At 36.1% G+C, this 17,246-nt stretch overlaps 1 protein-coding gene across 2 annotated transcripts in view; it reads right to left on the reverse strand.

Moving 5' to 3' along the window:
• Positions 1–2,063: 2,063 nt before the first annotated feature.
• Positions 2,064–17,246, reverse strand: part of XRCC4 (X-ray repair cross complementing 4) — a 234,099-nt gene continuing 218,916 nt past the window's right edge. The window contains exons 9-10 of one of the 2 annotated variants that reach the window (XM_087430087.1): positions 9,969–10,010; positions 2,064–2,704 (exon numbers count right to left, since the gene is read on the reverse strand). In XM_087430087.1, the coding sequence (XP_087286213.1) occupies positions 2,593–2,704; positions 9,969–10,010 (154 nt within the window). In that variant the 3' untranslated portion in view covers positions 2,064–2,592. The remainder of the gene's footprint in view (positions 2,705–9,968; positions 10,011–17,246) is intronic. The other variant, XM_087430088.1, reaches the window with a different exon arrangement.

The following is a 17,246-nucleotide window of genomic DNA, read 5'->3' on the forward strand; positions in this document are numbered from 1 at the left end:
GGATCTTTCCAAATCTTGGATTATATGAGGTTCATTATTATAGTGAAGTTCCTATGCTGCTGAGTAGAATTTTATATTTTATAATTATATTTTTATATTTCATACATTTATATTTACATTTAATTTAAAATTTTACTTCTTAACTGGAAGCCACTATGGAAAGAAAAATGGAAGTAAAATTTCAATTTAAAATATTTTTAAATATTGTTCCATTGACTTAGTAAAATCCTATTTCCGATATAAACAACAATGTGTAATTTCTTTCTCACTCTCTCTCTGTAGTCAAGCCTATATGCATATATATACGTGTGTATATATTATTTATATTTAATCACAAAAGGTTCCTGAGCTTTCTGCATAATTGTTTCTTTGTATCAAATCATCCAGCTAAATTTCAATTTTTTAATGAGTTTCTTTTAAAAATGGTTTAGTAACAAAAAATGTTTGGGTGTCTACTATGTGACAGACATACATTTATTCATTCAACAAACACGCAAAAAGGCTCTATGAATCCAGTCTGTTCTAGGTACTGAGACATAGAGGGATAAAGCAGATGGCCATGCCTCTGCTATGATGGGGACAGAGAGAAACATGAAAAAATAATTCCAGACAGTGATATGCACAGTGAAAAAAACATTCCAATGGGACAGAGTGACTAGCAGTGTGCACATCTTTAAAGAGGGTATTTCAGGGAAAGCACCTCTGAGGAGGTGACATTTGATTCTAGATCTGAAAGCTGAGAAGAAACCAGCAACACGAGGATGAGCATTCCCAGCAGAGGCATCAACAGTACAATGGTTCGGAGATCTGGTCTACTTGAGGGACAGTAAAGGGCAAGGTAAGAAAAGAGAAAGGAGCAGGAAGTCAGGGGAGAGATAGGCAGGGGCCTGATCCTATCAGACTGTGTAGGCTGTGGTAAGGGGCGTGGACTTGATTCAAACGGCACTGGATTACCATTGCAGGGTTTTAATCCAGGCAATGAAATGATCCTATCTAAGATTTTAAAATCCGGTTTGTCTGGACTGTAGAGGAGTAGGAGATTAAGCAGGAAGACTGCCCTTCAGGGGCAGACGCAGTGGACAGAAAGAGGGAAGGAGGTCGAGTCAAGCTGTGTTTTGGAGGCAAAAATACGAGGATGTGGGAGGAGAGGGAAGCAGCGGCCCCAAGGAGGATTCCTGGGCTTTTAGCCTGAAGAACTGGGTAAGTGGTAGTGCAATTTGTTGGATGGGAAGACGGGAAGAAACGATGGTTGGGATATAATCAAACCTTTGCTTTAAATGTGCTACAACATCCAAATAAAGGTATAAGCAGACAGATGTACTCAGTTGGATTTTTAAGAACCTCCTTTTGTGACAAATTAATGATAATTATACATATATACTATATATATATATATATATATATATATATATATATACTACAGAGAGAACTATTCTAATTTTGGAGATGTTAGCATATAGATAGTATTTAAAACCACAGATAACCTTGGGAGACAATGTAGGTAATGAGAAAAAGAAAGCTAAAGATCAAGCCCAGGTCACTCAAACATTTAACTGTTGGGCAAGGAGAAGGACTCAGCCAAGATGTCTAAAAAAGGAGTGGCCAGAAAGAAAGAGAAATACAAACAGCACATGTTATTGCAAGAGTCACGTGAAGACAATGTTTACTGAGGAGAAGTGATTGACTATGTCAAACGTTGCTGAGAGGCTTAGTAAGATGCCGTCTGAGACTGGACCAACTATTGGATGTAGCACCATGGTGGTCACTGTTAGCTCTGAGTAGCACGGAGGGAATGGAAGTTCAAGTGGAGAGAAGAGAAGACAGAATGAGAGGTTAGGAAGTAGGAATAGTGAATATTAAAAACACAAGTGCCAGATGTTACTGAGGATAGATAAGTGAATATGACACGGTCCTTGTCTTCCAAAAAGGCCCATGTACGTGTTAAATCTTTTATCGACAATCTCTGAAAAACGTAATTTTTTTGATACAAAAGGGGGCTAAGGGGGCTACATTTACATTAATAAGCACTTTACTATAGTAACAGGTCTTTATACAGGAAAAAGTTAAGCTAAATAACACTTTATTAAGAACACAAAATCTTCAATGAATCAAAAATTTTATCATCAGATTTTCAGGTTGTTCGTGTACAAACTAAAAATAGATTTTATACGTCATTCCACAAATTAAAATGCTCAAACATCATGGTTCAGAATATGACTATTCAAAAAAGCACTGTAGACATTTTCTTCGTCCTGTTTCCAAAATCTTCCTAGATAGGATGTTAGACAGCTACCACATATAATATGTGTGAACTGAATAAGATAAATGTGTCCTTTGCAACAAAAAGTCTGAGATTTTATGTAATTATAGGCATGCTGAATGAACAGTTTAGAATAATGTACCACTGTCATCAAAGCACATCTTCATACACACGTGTAATCCATTCTGCACAAGGGTTTCAACTCAGTGTGTATGTAATTAAATTGTAAGGTGCAGCGATAGCTGCTGCTGAGTTGAAATTTTGCTTTTTCAGTTTAAAGAAATGAATAGAAAACATAGTCTAGTGCACATCAAAGTACTTTTTCGAGACAGTTAAATCTTATCAAAGAGGTCTTCTGGACTACTGTTTCTTAGAGTTTCTAAAGACATGTTTTCAGCTGAGCTGTGCTCCTTTCTCAACGTCTCAGGTACTGGAGGTTCAAGCCTAGAGCAAAAAGAAAATCAAGATAATTTTATTCTTAAAAATTCCATATAAAGTAAAAGAAAATTAAGAGATACATGAGTGAAATAAAAGTAAAATTTCTGTTTCAGAATTGGTTCAGAGATTTATTTCCCTACGCTGCCTTAACATAAAGAAAGAGAGATGAAGGGAATTTAATTTTTTTAACTGCTTTAAGATTAATTTGTCTCTATTCTGAGCTAACAAAAATTCAAGGACCTACAACAATATTCATAATTAAGGTCAAGAAATGAAATATCTCTGTGCTGTATTTTTACACCAAGATATAAGGTTTCTCAAGCCATTGCTTTAATAATTCCACCACAATTTACATTTTCCTTTGGCTCCCTTAAATTCTACCTATTACCATGCATTTTAATCTCTTAACAGCAGGAAGTTCTGATCACATGAATTTCCTTCAGTGGTCATTTGATTATCAGCGTGTACATAACTAATAATGACTGCACGGTTAGCAATTGTTGATGAAATGCTGTTGGTCCACATTCATTTACTGAATCTCTGTATCTTCATTTAGTAACTCAGTTTTATTCAGTTTCAGGACTGCAGGCACTACATCAATGGACTGACCTCTATAAGTAAATGTTCTCTTTGTGTCCTAGGATAAAAGGCAAGATCACTGACTGTTAACTGGTCTTAAAAACGGTGAGCTGGAGGGTAACAGAGCTCAATCAGGACAGCTTCGCAACACATGTTTATACCCTGGTATACACCTTGTCAGTGGTTCTCTATGGAACCTAAATAAAATATGCTTAATATTCACAATTAGAGGTGGCCACAGGGGCAATTATGACTAGGTTGAGTCAACCCAGTAATACTCAGTAATACCCTCATATTTCCAACTTCAAAGGCAGAGGAGGAGCCATAGCAGCTTGGGAGAGCTGAAAGAGAACAGGACTTGAAGTCAGGACATACAGACTTGAATCCAGGTCTCTTTCTTATTAGCTCTGTGACTTTAGGCAAGTCATTTAACCTAACTGAACTTCTGCTCCCTCACCTCTAAAACTGAGATAATAATATCTGCCTCAGAGGCAGTCTAAAGATTAAATGAGGTGTTATAATAAAAATGCTTGTAAATTCCCACAAAACATCTGGAAACTATTATTATTAGCTGCTAATATTGCATAAACTACAAAACAGCTCCTGCTAATAGCAACTTTAATTTAAAAGAATAGCCAATTAAAAATCCCCAAACATTGAGTATGTTTAGACTAGGAGTATTTCAAAAAGCTGCACTCATTCTTAGTTGCACAAATTATTAGAAATGAAGTCACGACAGGGTCCTCCTTGGCCTCGTGACTGCATACAGATATCCATGGTCGGCTGCCACTAGACCTGGGACGTGTTCTGTCTTATCCTGAGCAAACCAAGTTCAGACAACGTTACCCTCACAGGAATGCCAAGGTGCTAGGCATTAAGGCATTGTCAAGATGACAAGTACTACCCCCCGGGAGTTTCAATGTTAAAATTAACAATACGTACGGACATAATTACTGTAACATGTAATTAAATATCCAAAAATATATTCCAGGGGAGGAGAAAATGATACAGTACAGAATAAAAGTATAATTATTACATGTATAAGTTTTCAGTGTCAACTCCAAACACATTAAACATTTTTCTCTGGCCCTAAATGTCTTAGAGTTGCTTTTTCTCCTCCTAGGCAAAAATAGAGAATTGAATTATTTCAATTAAAAAGTCAGACACGGAAAAACCTCAGTAATTTTGTTCGTAGTCTAGACACTGTACAACCAGAATACAGAGATCTAACAGTTTAGTTAAAAAAAAATAAATCAGCATCAGACAAAAGGACTACTCTGAAGAGACGAGTCTGAAGGAAACAGATTCCTGATGCTCCATTTATGATTCTCATCTCCTTCTCAAGTCGTGAGGAGCTTAAGAAACGGATTTTGACTCTTTTGTTCTTAGTGCCTAGTACGTATTAGGTGCTCAATGAAAGTCGTTCCATGAATGGAGGTCATTGTTCTGCAGCTTTCATATCTGGTTAGTCAGCAGAGTACATTTAGAACTCTCCTCACAATCAAAAAAAAGTGTCATCATTTTTATAAGTAATAAATGTTTATTGTAAGACTTTTTATAAATTCTGAAAAGCATAAAGAGGAAAATAAAAATGTACATTATCCCATTGTTGCATTATTTGTATTTTATATTTATTTTTTTTCAAAAATGAGATATTCTCTACATATAATTTTGCAGCTTGATGTTATTACTCCACAATATATTAGCAATGTCATTACATGTTGAAAAATATAGATCTACATTCATCATTAATTTTAACTTGGATATACTAACCATTAATCCACTCATGAATATTTGGGTTGGTCCCATTTTTTAATGCTCTTATAAACAATATAACAATCAATCTTAGCATATTTATCAAGTTATTTTTTCACGAACATGCTTATTCCAAGAATTCATGCTTAGAGGTGAAATTTGAAAGCAAATAACTCAGAGAACCTGTATCTAAAGTCTTAATAGAAAGTGAGCTAAACAAGTAATTTGAAACTTGGGAGTTCCTCTCTGTCTAACTAAATTACCACCATTAGTTATGGCCAACTTTAAGTTGTAAATCTTCCACTAAGAATTTCTTTTTTTTACTTTCCACATTCAGGCTGATTTTTCTTTTCTCTGATCATTCAAAGTAACTAATGTCTGCACTCTATATTTCTTTTTTTTTTAATTGAGGTAACATTGGTTCATATTATATAGATTTCAGGTGTACATCATTATAATTCGACTTCTGTATACACTATATCGTGTTCACTATCAAATGTGTGGTTTCCATCCGTCACTATATGATGACTCCCTTTATCACTTCCTCCCCGCCTCCTTCCCCTCTGGTAACCACTGATCTGTTCTCTGTATCTATGTGTTTGTTTGTTTGTTCTTGTTGTTGTTGTTTTTTATCTTCCACGAGTGAAATCATATGGTATTTGTCTTTCTCCATCTGACTTATTTCACTTAGCATAAAACCCTCAAGGTCTACCCATGTTGTCACAAATGGTAAGATTTCATCTTTTTGTTTTGTGTATAAATATATGTATATCTTCTTTATCCATTCGTCCATTGATGGGCACTTAGGCTATTTCCATGTCTTGGCTATTGGAAATAAATCTGCAATGAATATAGGAGTGCATATATCTTTTCAAATTAGTGTTTTCATATTCTTTGGATAAATACCCAGAAGTGGAATAGCTGGATCACATAATAGTTCTATTCTTAATTTTTTGAGGAATCTTCATACTGTTTTCCACCAGTTTGCCTTCCCACCAGCAGTGTATAAGGGTTGCATTTTCTCCACATCCTCTCCAACACTTATTATTTCTCGTCTTTGTAATAATAGGCATTCTGATGGGTGTGAGGTGATATCTCATTGTGGTTTTGATCTGCATTTCCCTAATAATTAGTGATGTTGAACATCTTTTCATGTGTCTTTAGCCATCTGTACATCTTTTTTTGGAAAAATTTATGTTCAGATCCTTTGCTAAGTTTTTATATTTAAATATATAGTTTTATTCATTTAATCAATATTTGTTGAGTATGTACTATGAACAGCTCACTGCGTTAGGAAAATATAAGAAATATGACAAAGGTAACACATAATTCTTGCTCACAGGAAGCTTCCAGTTAAACTTCTTACTTTCTTTACTTTTTTTCAAATTAAAAAATTCATATTTTTTCAAATTTTAGTTTTTTCATCCTAAAAATTTTATAAGTAGTTTCAAGGCAAAGATGGTGTCATATAAATCTGTTCACAGTGATTTATCCCATTAGGAATCTCTATAAACATTATATCAGTATTTAGGATTCAGGTAGATTTTCAGATAGTTTTTACGAACAACATGATTCAACAGGAGCAATTCTGAATCCAGGGTCAGGAAATCTTTATTCATGCTCCACCACACTGAGATTTTTATCAGGTGACTGCACCTTTCTGGATCTCAGTTTCTTAATTTGTGGAAAGTTAGGGTTACTATAAATGATCTTGGAGTTCTTTCAGCCCCTGAATTCTGTGACAGTTGTGCTCCAATAGTCGAGCACAGACTACTTTGCAAAATACAGGTTCTCAAAAAATATCTGTGGAATAAGTAAATAATGTGAATTAAAGAAGAAAGGTAAATGGCAGAATAAGAAACCATCTTTGTAGAGTTAAAGGCTCAAATATAAGGACTATTTCAAATAAAGAGAATAAAATGAAACTTCTTCAGATGATGACAACCTCACTAAAAGATGGCTTCTGTTCTCCATAACATAACTGCAGTTCTATGTTCTATTAGCTTGATTTCACATTGCGTTAAAACACACACACAGAAACACACAAACGATTACGACAACTTGATCAAAATTGTACAACCACCATCTAACTAACAATGAATAGTGTAGATGAAAAGTCAAATTTGTCAAAAGAAATATCTTATTCTGAGAAAGTTTCTCTAAAATGTTAGAATGAATGATTGCCTTCTCTTTCAACTTTTTGGAAGTTGAATTACCAACATCTTTCTTTTTTTTCCTGAGGGAGATTCGCACTGAGCTAATATCCGCTGTCAATCTTCCTCTTTTTTTTTCTGTACGGGAGATACCGCCACAGCATGGCCACTAATAGATGAGTGGTGTAGGTCCACGCCTGGGAACTGAACCTGGGCCACTGAAGTGGAGAGCGCCAAACTTAACCACTAGGCCACCAGGGCTGGCCCACCAACATCTTCTAAAATGGTATTTCCAGTTATTGTTTCATTTTGTCAAGATATTTTCTCAGCCAAGTTTAAAATGATATTACTATGGCTGGAATATCAATTTTTCTTATTCAAATGAGAAGTATTAGTATTGTTTAGAGTGGATTACTTGCATTTTATAACATATTCTGAGAATAATATTTCTGAAACGTGTCAAGGTGCCTATCTGAGCAAACTAAGAGGTCCAGGAAAATGTGTAATGACTGATGGCACCGTGACACTTGAAAAATCATGCTCATTTGACTATGACACAAACAATGGTTCTGAAATCAAAAATCAAAAGTCAATTTTTATGTGGCCTAACTATATTTCTACCCACACAATACACATAAAATTCAATTCCAGGTGAATTAAACATTTAAATGAGAAAGGCAAAACTTTAAAGCATTTAGAAGAAAAAGGAGAATGTTACTAGGATCTTAGAATAGGGAAGTTTTCTTCTTTTTAAAGGCAGAAAATGAAACCATAAAGGTAAAAATTGATAAATTCAGTTATATTAGAAGTAAGTCTAATAGACTTCACTAATAGACACCTTAAAGAGAATGAAAAGACAAGTCACAAACTGGGAGGAGATACTGCAATATATGCTACTAACAAAGGATTACTATCCAAAGAAACCCTACGAACAATTTAAAAAATCCAACATAAGTAAAAAATATATGCCAAAGACTTACAGGAACTTCCAAAAAGAGGAAAGAGTGGGGGCAAATAAGCATTAGTAACCATTAGTAAGTAATTTTACAACAGATTAGCAAAAATTAAAATGTCCTACAATATTAAAGATCACGGAGGACATGGAATAACAAGATAAATGATTACCGGTTGGAATGTAAACATTTGCAACCGCTTTGGATAACCATTTGGCAATAACTGCCAAGGTAGATGAAGATGTAAGTACCTATAACTCAGGAATTCTCCTCCTAGGTACATACTCTAGAGAAACACTTGCGTGTGTGTGTCAGGAGATATGTACACAAATGTTCAGAGGTGCATTGTTGGTAACAGTGAAAAACTAAAAACTACCCAAATGTCTCCACAGGAAAATGGGCAAATAAGTCATAGTTTTCACACAATGGACTACGATACAGCTACACTCATGCGTGAATCTCAAACATAACGTTGAGCACAAGAGTCAAGTACAAAAAAATACACAAAATATGATTCTATTTAAAGTTCAAAAACACGCAAAACTCTACAATATGACTCTTTGAATCCTGGTGTGTGGTGTGTCAGTGTATCTGTGCATGTATGTGATAATTCTGGATCTTATTTGCTCTTCCTTGATAATGCTCTCAGTTTTCTGAGTCTTGTAACTTCAGCTATTGTGAAGATGGTGACACAGAAGAGAGGCAGGTTTAGTATTAGGCGTAAAGGGTTCCATTTTAGACATAATGGATGAGTCTGAAGTGACTGGAGGATATCTAAATGAAGAGAGATGTCGAGTCGGTAAACGAGTATATCGGTGTAGAGCTCAGGAGAGATGTCTGGACTACACGTGCAGAGACAGCACTCACTGCCACATCCCTGCTGCTAAAGGCAAATGAGCGAGCTGAAGAGATCGCCCAGAGAGAGTCTACCAGAGAAAAAAGTTTAGTATGGAATCCTGGAGAATATTCAAAGCACAGGGCAGACAGCTAGAGAGAGAAATGAGTAAAACAAGATTGAAAAGGAATGATTCGAGAGCTATGAGAAGGGTTGTCACAGAAGCTAAGGGCCAAGTTTATTTTGTGTGCCAACAGTTTGTGCTGTTTCCACTTGCAACCTAAATGCTGGCTTTTTATACAACTTTGAAACTGCAAACACACGTTAGGTAAATTATTTTCACCCGCTATGAATTATCTAGAGTTGAGAAGAATAGCCTGGAAGGACGCTGCTATGCTTGCGATTTATTACAGACAAGAAGAATAGGCAATGTTTTCTTTTGGGAAGAAGGAAGTCTTCAGTCTTATATATATATTATAAGTCTTATATATATTTATAATGTGAGGGATGAAGATGAGGGGTGAGGTAAGAGCAATGAGTTGGGAGAGAATCAGACCCGAGCATTGGCTGGAACATACATTATTTGGTAATCATAAAAGCCAAATATCTACTGGTTTGTTTTTTAGGAGGTAACAAATCAAACGTTTATCAAAACGATCACAAAAAACAGCCAAATCAAAGTATTAGGTACTTGCTACTATTAAATAACTAGTCAGCTATCATTCTGACCTTAACAGAGTTGCCATTATGGAAAAAACTCAATTATAGAAACATCTTTTAAATGGAAAAGTTTTAAATAATGTGCTTAAAGATTTGACACATCAAAGTTACCACCATATTTTCAAATCAAATTTCACTATTTTAAAAAATATTTATTCTTCAAATAAAAGAGAAAAGTAGCTACAAATTTCTAGTTGACCTTATAAAAACCAAAAGCATCTCCTAAATAAATTAACTGACTGAAGTCATCAAGATTCAGTAAAACAAATGCTGACCGTTGTCTGGAATTTGGTAGGCCCAGATGGCATTTCACTGGCCTGAGAAAATGAAAGAAAAGAAGTTGAAACTTTCTTTTTGGCAACCAAAATGGCAAATAAAAGAAACTGCATTAGTTATTTTCAATTAAATTCCTAAAGATATTTTTTTCTAATGAATATTACTTTGCTGTTCAAATTTATCAAGAGCAAGATGATAATGGAAATATGCTAAGTAATTTTGAATGAAACAAAGAAAGGAGAATTACAAAGAGTGAATACATTTAATGCTAAAATGCACTTATATGCTTTATAGATACTGGAAAAGGATGATAATTCTAAAATTTCCCTGTAAAATATATGCATTATGAATTTGAAAATAAAAATCTCTAGTTCTATACAAAGTCAATTTTTAAAGTCACAATGATTAAGATAAATATGTCCATAATTTACAAGGATGCCAACATTTATGTAGGAATTTCTTTCTTTCTTTTTTTTGTGAGGAAGATCAGCCCTGAGCTAACATCCGATACCAGTCCTCCTCTTTTTTTTTTTTTGGCTGAGGAAGACTGGCCCTGAGCTAACATCTGGGCCCATCTTCCTCTACTTTATATGGGACGCCGCCACAGCATGGCTCAACAAGCAGTGTGTCGGTGCGCGCCCAGGATCTGAACCGGTGAACCCTGGGCTGCTGCAGCGGAGCACGCACACTTAACCACCTGCGCCACTGGGCCAGCCCCTGTAGGAATTTCATAATAATAAATTGAAAGATTTTGTCACTCACTGTACTTTATTCAAATAAATAACATTACTCTGGTAATTCATTAGATGATCAATATCAAAGTCCATACATGCTTTAAAAAATCAATACCTGAAATGCCCTATATTAAACACTTTTTCCTGCATTCCTTATAAGTTTTGAAATGGTATAGGTGACATTTGCTACTGTTGATCTATGCCTATAAAAGTAGAAAACTGTCATCTTGGTAGAAAACTATTCTCCACAACTTTAAGACAGGCCATTGCTTATTGCTGCTTGGTGTGCTACAAATGAAGTCTCCGTGACTAGACTAGAAGCTTCTCAAGTGGAGAGACTCTGCTTTCTTTGACCTGGTTCATAAATGTTCCAATGATTGCATGTATTAATTAATAAACAAATGACTGAATAAATGAGGTAGACAGTATTAACAAGAAGGCTCAATAAAGTCAAGCAACCTGCCCAAAGCCACACAGCCAGTAAGCATGCAAGTCAGCAGGCAGGCAGGTCAACGGTGGAGCCAGGATGTTAGCTTAGGTTTCCCCCACTCCAAAACCCATACCCTTCATGCGACATCCGTGTATGGGGGTCACTAATTCTTATTCCTACTCGAGAGGAATGTTGCGCAGTGTGTCTCAAAAAGTGGTTCCAAGAGACACTCTAAAAAATGAAATCTGTGGTCCAAAATATTTGGAAAATATTTATTTTTCTCCACTAAGTTCTCTAAGTGTTTCATGTGCATATTATACATTAAAAGCCATGGAAGTTCTTCCATAAATAAACTTGTTAATTAAATTATTAGGTAACACAAAAACAGGGTGTGGAAGAGTGTGTGTAGGAAATTAGAGTGTCTGTATATATGTGTATGTGTGTTTATATCTATACAGAATCACTCTGGAAGGATTCACAAAAAACTAGTAATGGCTGACTCTGAGGAGAGAACCTTGGGCTGAAGGACAGAGATACTTTTTGCTGAATTTTCTTTTAAACTGTCGAGATTTTTTTTAAACGTTATACATAGATTATATCTTTTTAAAGTGCTTTAAGAAAAAAAAAAGAGCTTGTTTATCCCGGGTTTTACAAATGAACTTGGCAGCCAAAGCCTCTTTTCTCACTATCTCTCAACTATTAATATTCCAAGAAACCAGTGTTCTCTGGAACAGGCTGCATTACTTGCTTCCCTGGGAATATAACATCTACTAGCCTGAACCCAAAAACTTAATGGTCCAATGAAGGAAAATAAAAACACAGAAAAAGAAGACAGAACTCTACTTTTGGCTACCAAGAGAAGTGGAGAAAACATGGGCAGACAATAATACGGAGCAATGCAGTTTGGTGATTTCTAACGAACCAGGGACCAGGAGTGATCGTTTCGCCACAGTATGGAAACAGCTGTTTTAGTTTCCTGCTGCTGCTGTAACAAATTACCATAACATAGTGGCTTAAAACAACACAAATTCATTATCTTACAGTTCTGGAGGTTGGCAGTCTGACCCAGATTTCACTGGGCTAAAATCAAGATGTTGGCAGAGCTGTGTTCCTCTCTGGAGGCTCTACCAGGGAGTCTGTTTCCCTGCTTTTTCCAGCCTCACAATCTGCCCCCTTCCTCCGTCTTCAAAGCCAGCAACTGCAGGTGGACTTCTCACATTCCCTCACTCCGACCTTGCTTCCTTTGTCACATCTCTTTCTCTGACTCTCCCTCTGCCTCTCTCTGCCACTTAAGAGCCTTTGTGAGACACTGGACCCACCTAGATAATCCAGGATAATTTAGCTACTTTTAAAGTCAGTTGATTAGCAATCTTAATCCATCTGCAGCCTTAATTTCCCTTTGCCATGTGATCTAATATCATCTCAGGTTCCAGGAATGAAGATGTGGACATCTTTGTGGGGGAGAAGCATTATTCTGCATACCCCTCCAGCCTTAACTCGCTTAAGGCCCAATTGTTATTCTAATCTATCAGCTTAAATATGTTTCAAGATAATTTCAAGAAACAGGTTGAGTAAGAGCAGTGCATGCAGAGCCCACAGCTAAAAGAAACCCTCAAGCTGGCTGGAGGAGGCATCTGCAACGTCTGTGTAATATGACACGAAGCTCAAAAGAACCCACACTGGGTCTTCTTAGCTAGAGATGAACTGAACTAGAACCACTAAGACAAGCTGGCAACTATCATCACTCATCACCTACCCATCCACTGTTTTTTGAGTGCTTACCAAGGGTCAGAGACGGTGCTAGATGCTTGAGATACAAAGGGGAGCAAACAAACAATCCAAGATGGAAGTAACAGTGAGCTGCCGAGCTCTCCTAAACATGCACTCACGGCAGCCTCTGTCTGGGGGATAACACAACAGAGTGCTGTGTTTCCCTAGACGGTTCTCAAGAGTCAGGCTGTTCAAGAACCACAGACAAGGCCACCCTCATGGGCCTGTGACCTGGGCTGTCAGTCACACCGGGCCACAAGCTTAGAAGGGCCTCATCCCTGGTTTAATGTTCTGCTGTCATTATCTTGAAATTCTTAATAGTTTTGAACAAACGGGCTCTGTGTTTTCATTTTGCACTGGGCCTGCAAGTTACCGTGGTCCGTCCTGACCACGTGCTTTGAGTGACCTCGCGACACCAGACCCAAACTGATTCTAAAAAACATCTACTTTTTCTCTTCAGGGAAATAAAATACTTGGTGAATTTTTTCACTGGTAATTGTTTTTTTGCCCACAAATAAATAAATAAGAATGTATTTTCCCGGCAAATAAATACCTAGCTTTGTCCTTCTCCTCCCTCTCCTCTTCTTTTTCCTTTTTAAAGCTCTACTGTCTTTTGTTTCACGGTAAGAGAATTCAGTTTCTTCTCTAATTGACAGATTTTTCCATTATTTTAGTCCTTGCCAGTGCACTTTATTCTTAGTGTTCTCAAAATTACCTGGTCTAATTAATTCCTCTGCTCACAAAGCAGCGAACCTGTCATCAGTGCCATCCTGTGCTGTGGCCATCCTATCTCCTCCCCTTTTGATTTGTTGAATATCAGTCGGCCCCAAATCCTTCCTCAGTATTTTCCTAGGCTTTTCATGGAATGGGTGACTAAGGATAATTCTGCAGCCAGACTTTTTAAATAAGACAGGCTATTTTGTAACGTCACCAATATCATATAACTTTTATACAAAATGAATATTATATAACTGATACATAAAATGAACAAACTAGAAAACTGTTTCTTCACAAAGTTACTAATTCAACTTGGTATTATGAGTGAAAGTAAAGAGAGTCACTGCTCAAATTCTAGATGTTCTTTCCCTCTTTCATAAAGAAACATGGCAGAAAGGAGTCAGAGCACTGTAAGAAGGCAGATGGAAATAATCCACAAAATTCCCTGGATTTTTATTTTGAATGAAAAAGATTAAACTTTTCAGTTGATTTAAAAAATATAACCAAACTGTAAAGCAAAACCAAACTACATAGGGAGGCAGAATGTTTTTAAAACAAATCACTGTATCTACAATTGGTAGCAATTCACTGTGTAGATATGGCAGTACAGCCACGGAGAATTAGTCTATATGCTCAGAATAACTGGAGAAAGACCTATCTAACCTTTTTGCCCTTGAAAAGTTTATTACATGTATGGTATTACGATTCCAATAAAAGTTCAAATGTCACTACTAAACTTTTATTTATCATACTAAAAATATGTGAAGTAATCTCAAATGTTATTTAAGTCAATCAAATCTACACAGAAAGCTGTTGACTACAGTTGTGTGTTATGTTTACATAACTATATTTACTAAGTGCACTATATATATGCATTTTCTCATTGTGATATCTTTATGATTACATATATTACCATTTTTTTCAAGATTTGCTACTGAACTAACGTGTATTTTGAAGAAGCAAAGTAAGTATGGCATATGGTTCTATTAGTGCATTAATTGATATAATTTGGTCTTATTTCTTTAAATGTCCTACTGCAATCAATGCCTTAAGAAAAATAGTATTAGTTAATCATAATTCTCTAAAATTCATAGTGGAGGAAGCTTTTATATTAACAAATTTAATGAAGTCAACATTTTGTAAAGGCATTGGTTTGATTGGCCAAAATGTAGGACTGGCTGTAGCATTTAATTATTAAGACTTATACAAATTCAGTAAATAATCAATTAACAATTCAAACAACCATTGTTACCTAACTGACCTTATTTGCTGCTATAAGAAAGCTATAGAGCTCAGTCTTGATCTTCTGTCATCTGAACTACATAATTATTAACTTTTCTCCTGTCTTTTATTTCTTTCTCCCTCAGCCTATCTTCCAGCTGCTGCTAATTAGTTATCTTTCTACAACACAAGTCTGATTATTACTTTCTACTCCTTCAAGGCTATGGTTGAAACTACCTTGGCACAGCCTCACGTCTGCCTTTCTGGCTCCAACTCTCCAATGCTCTTCTACCAAATGTATCATTCTCTCTTCGTTGCAGTACTTTTCCACACAGCTCCTCCAGCTTGAGGACTCTTTCTCCTGCTTTCTTTACTTAGGAAGCTCCTACTCATCATTAAAAACCATGTTGAGATGTCACTGCTTCTGGGAAGCCTTCCATACTCTCCAAGGCAGAGAAATTAATTATCTCCTATTTTCCAATAGTACGTCCTAAATCAAGTAGATTTTTGTTCCAGTAATCATTACTATGTAACAGACCACCCTAAACTTAGTGGCACAAAACAGTGACCATTTGATTGTGCTTATACTTTCTGTGAATGGAGATGGCTTGTCTTTGCGCCATGGTATCAGGGCCTTAGCTAGGAGTACTGGAAAACTGGGGCTGACACAACGGCTGGGAGCTGGAATCCTCTAGAAGCTCACTCACTCATATATGACACTTGGGCTGGGAGCCCTCAAAGACTAGGAACTGGCTAGTGGAGAGTCTTTGGTGGTTCGGCTTCCTTGCAGCATGGCAGCCTAGCGTAGTCAGACTTCTTACAGAAATGCTTAGGGCTCTAAGCACAAGGTTGCCTTTTCTGACCTGGCCTCTGGAAATCACACAGCATCACTTCTCTTGCATTCTACCGTTTACAAATGAGTCAAAAGCCCACCCAGATTCAAGAGGAGGAGACATAGAAACCACGTCTCAATGGAAGGAGTATCAACCACAGAATTTAATTCTGCACATCCTTGTCACTTATATTGTAAGCTACTCCAGAACAGGGACGATGATGTAGAATCATTGTTTCATGATGAATTTGGCACAATTCCTAGAATAAAGAACTACGTGTCTGTTGACGTTGACTAAAAATTCTCTTGTTGAGGGTGTCTGCCTTTTTTTCTCTTGTAGTTGAGTGTGAAAATAACTATAGCTAGTTTCATATATAATTTACACAGAATAAAATCCATTTCATATCAGAGGGGCCATAATATAGACTTTTTTAGAAATACCATCACAAAAAATAAATTTAAATTTCATTTATGCTTCAGCAAGGAAATTTTAATTTCTGACAATATTGCTGGCCAGTAGTTAGCTCACTTTCCATTATGAAGTAACTTAAATTATTTATTTTTCCAAGTAGTTTTGATGTTTATTAATTTATATGCTTACAAGTTCACTCTAATACCATTAGTTTATTTATACCCCACTTTACTGGAATGTTTGGGAAGGGAGAGGTGTGCATAAATGAATGGTGTTTCAATCCTCACGGCTAAAGGCCTCACTAGCAAATGCTGGTAAGTTTCTAAGTAAACACATAGAACCCAACTACTGGAAGACTCTAGTTAGTTGGATTTTCTGTTAACTTAAGTTTAATTAAATTATTATTATTTAGGAACGTTAGTCAATTTAAACCTCTTCTATCTGGCTATTGAGAAACAACAAGGAAAAGTAAGCAATCATACTTTCCTTAATAATGCAAGTAGAAGTCAAAGTGAAATAAAATCTTCAGCTCTGTACATCCTTTCTTCTGAGAAGAAATGTGAACCCTATTAGCAATAGGGAATTATCACCATCAATCTCACAATCAATGACTAATCAAGAAGGAGAATCAGATTTCAAAAACCAGAAACCATAAACAGAAATTAAATGTTGAACCAAGAAATTCTAACACTTGTTTAGAATTAGGAAAGCTGTCATCCATAAATTCACATGCAGCCCTAAAAGACAACCATGAAAATTGAACAGGGTATAAACATGCATGGAAAATATTCAGCTGGATTCTCCAGTCTGATCATTATTTCCCTTAAAATATATATTACCTCCCCTCAAAATGTTATTGAGCCTCTATGGATGGGAAAACAGAGAAAATCTTAAATCTTAATTCTTTTAAATTGCCATCTATATAGTGCATTCTTTTATTGCTTTCTGTAAAATCGGGCCCATTTGTTATATTGTAAAAGAAAAAAGATATTTCCTGTTCTACCACTGAACGCTCTTCTATACTTAAGAAACTTGGAAGTGAGTAGAAGGAACAATTAAAAATCCCATTTGTAAGAGTATACGTTTCCAGAAGGCAGGAACCACGGCTGTTTACATTAGTTTACCACATACAGGAGATTTAAGACTTAGGAAAGAGTTGTT

This window comes from Ceratotherium simum, chromosome 4 (assembly GCF_057802395.1).
Source record: "Ceratotherium simum simum isolate JZ-2026a chromosome 4, ASM5780239v1, whole genome shotgun sequence".
NCBI classification, from domain to species: domain Eukaryota; kingdom Metazoa; phylum Chordata; class Mammalia; order Perissodactyla; family Rhinocerotidae; genus Ceratotherium; species Ceratotherium simum.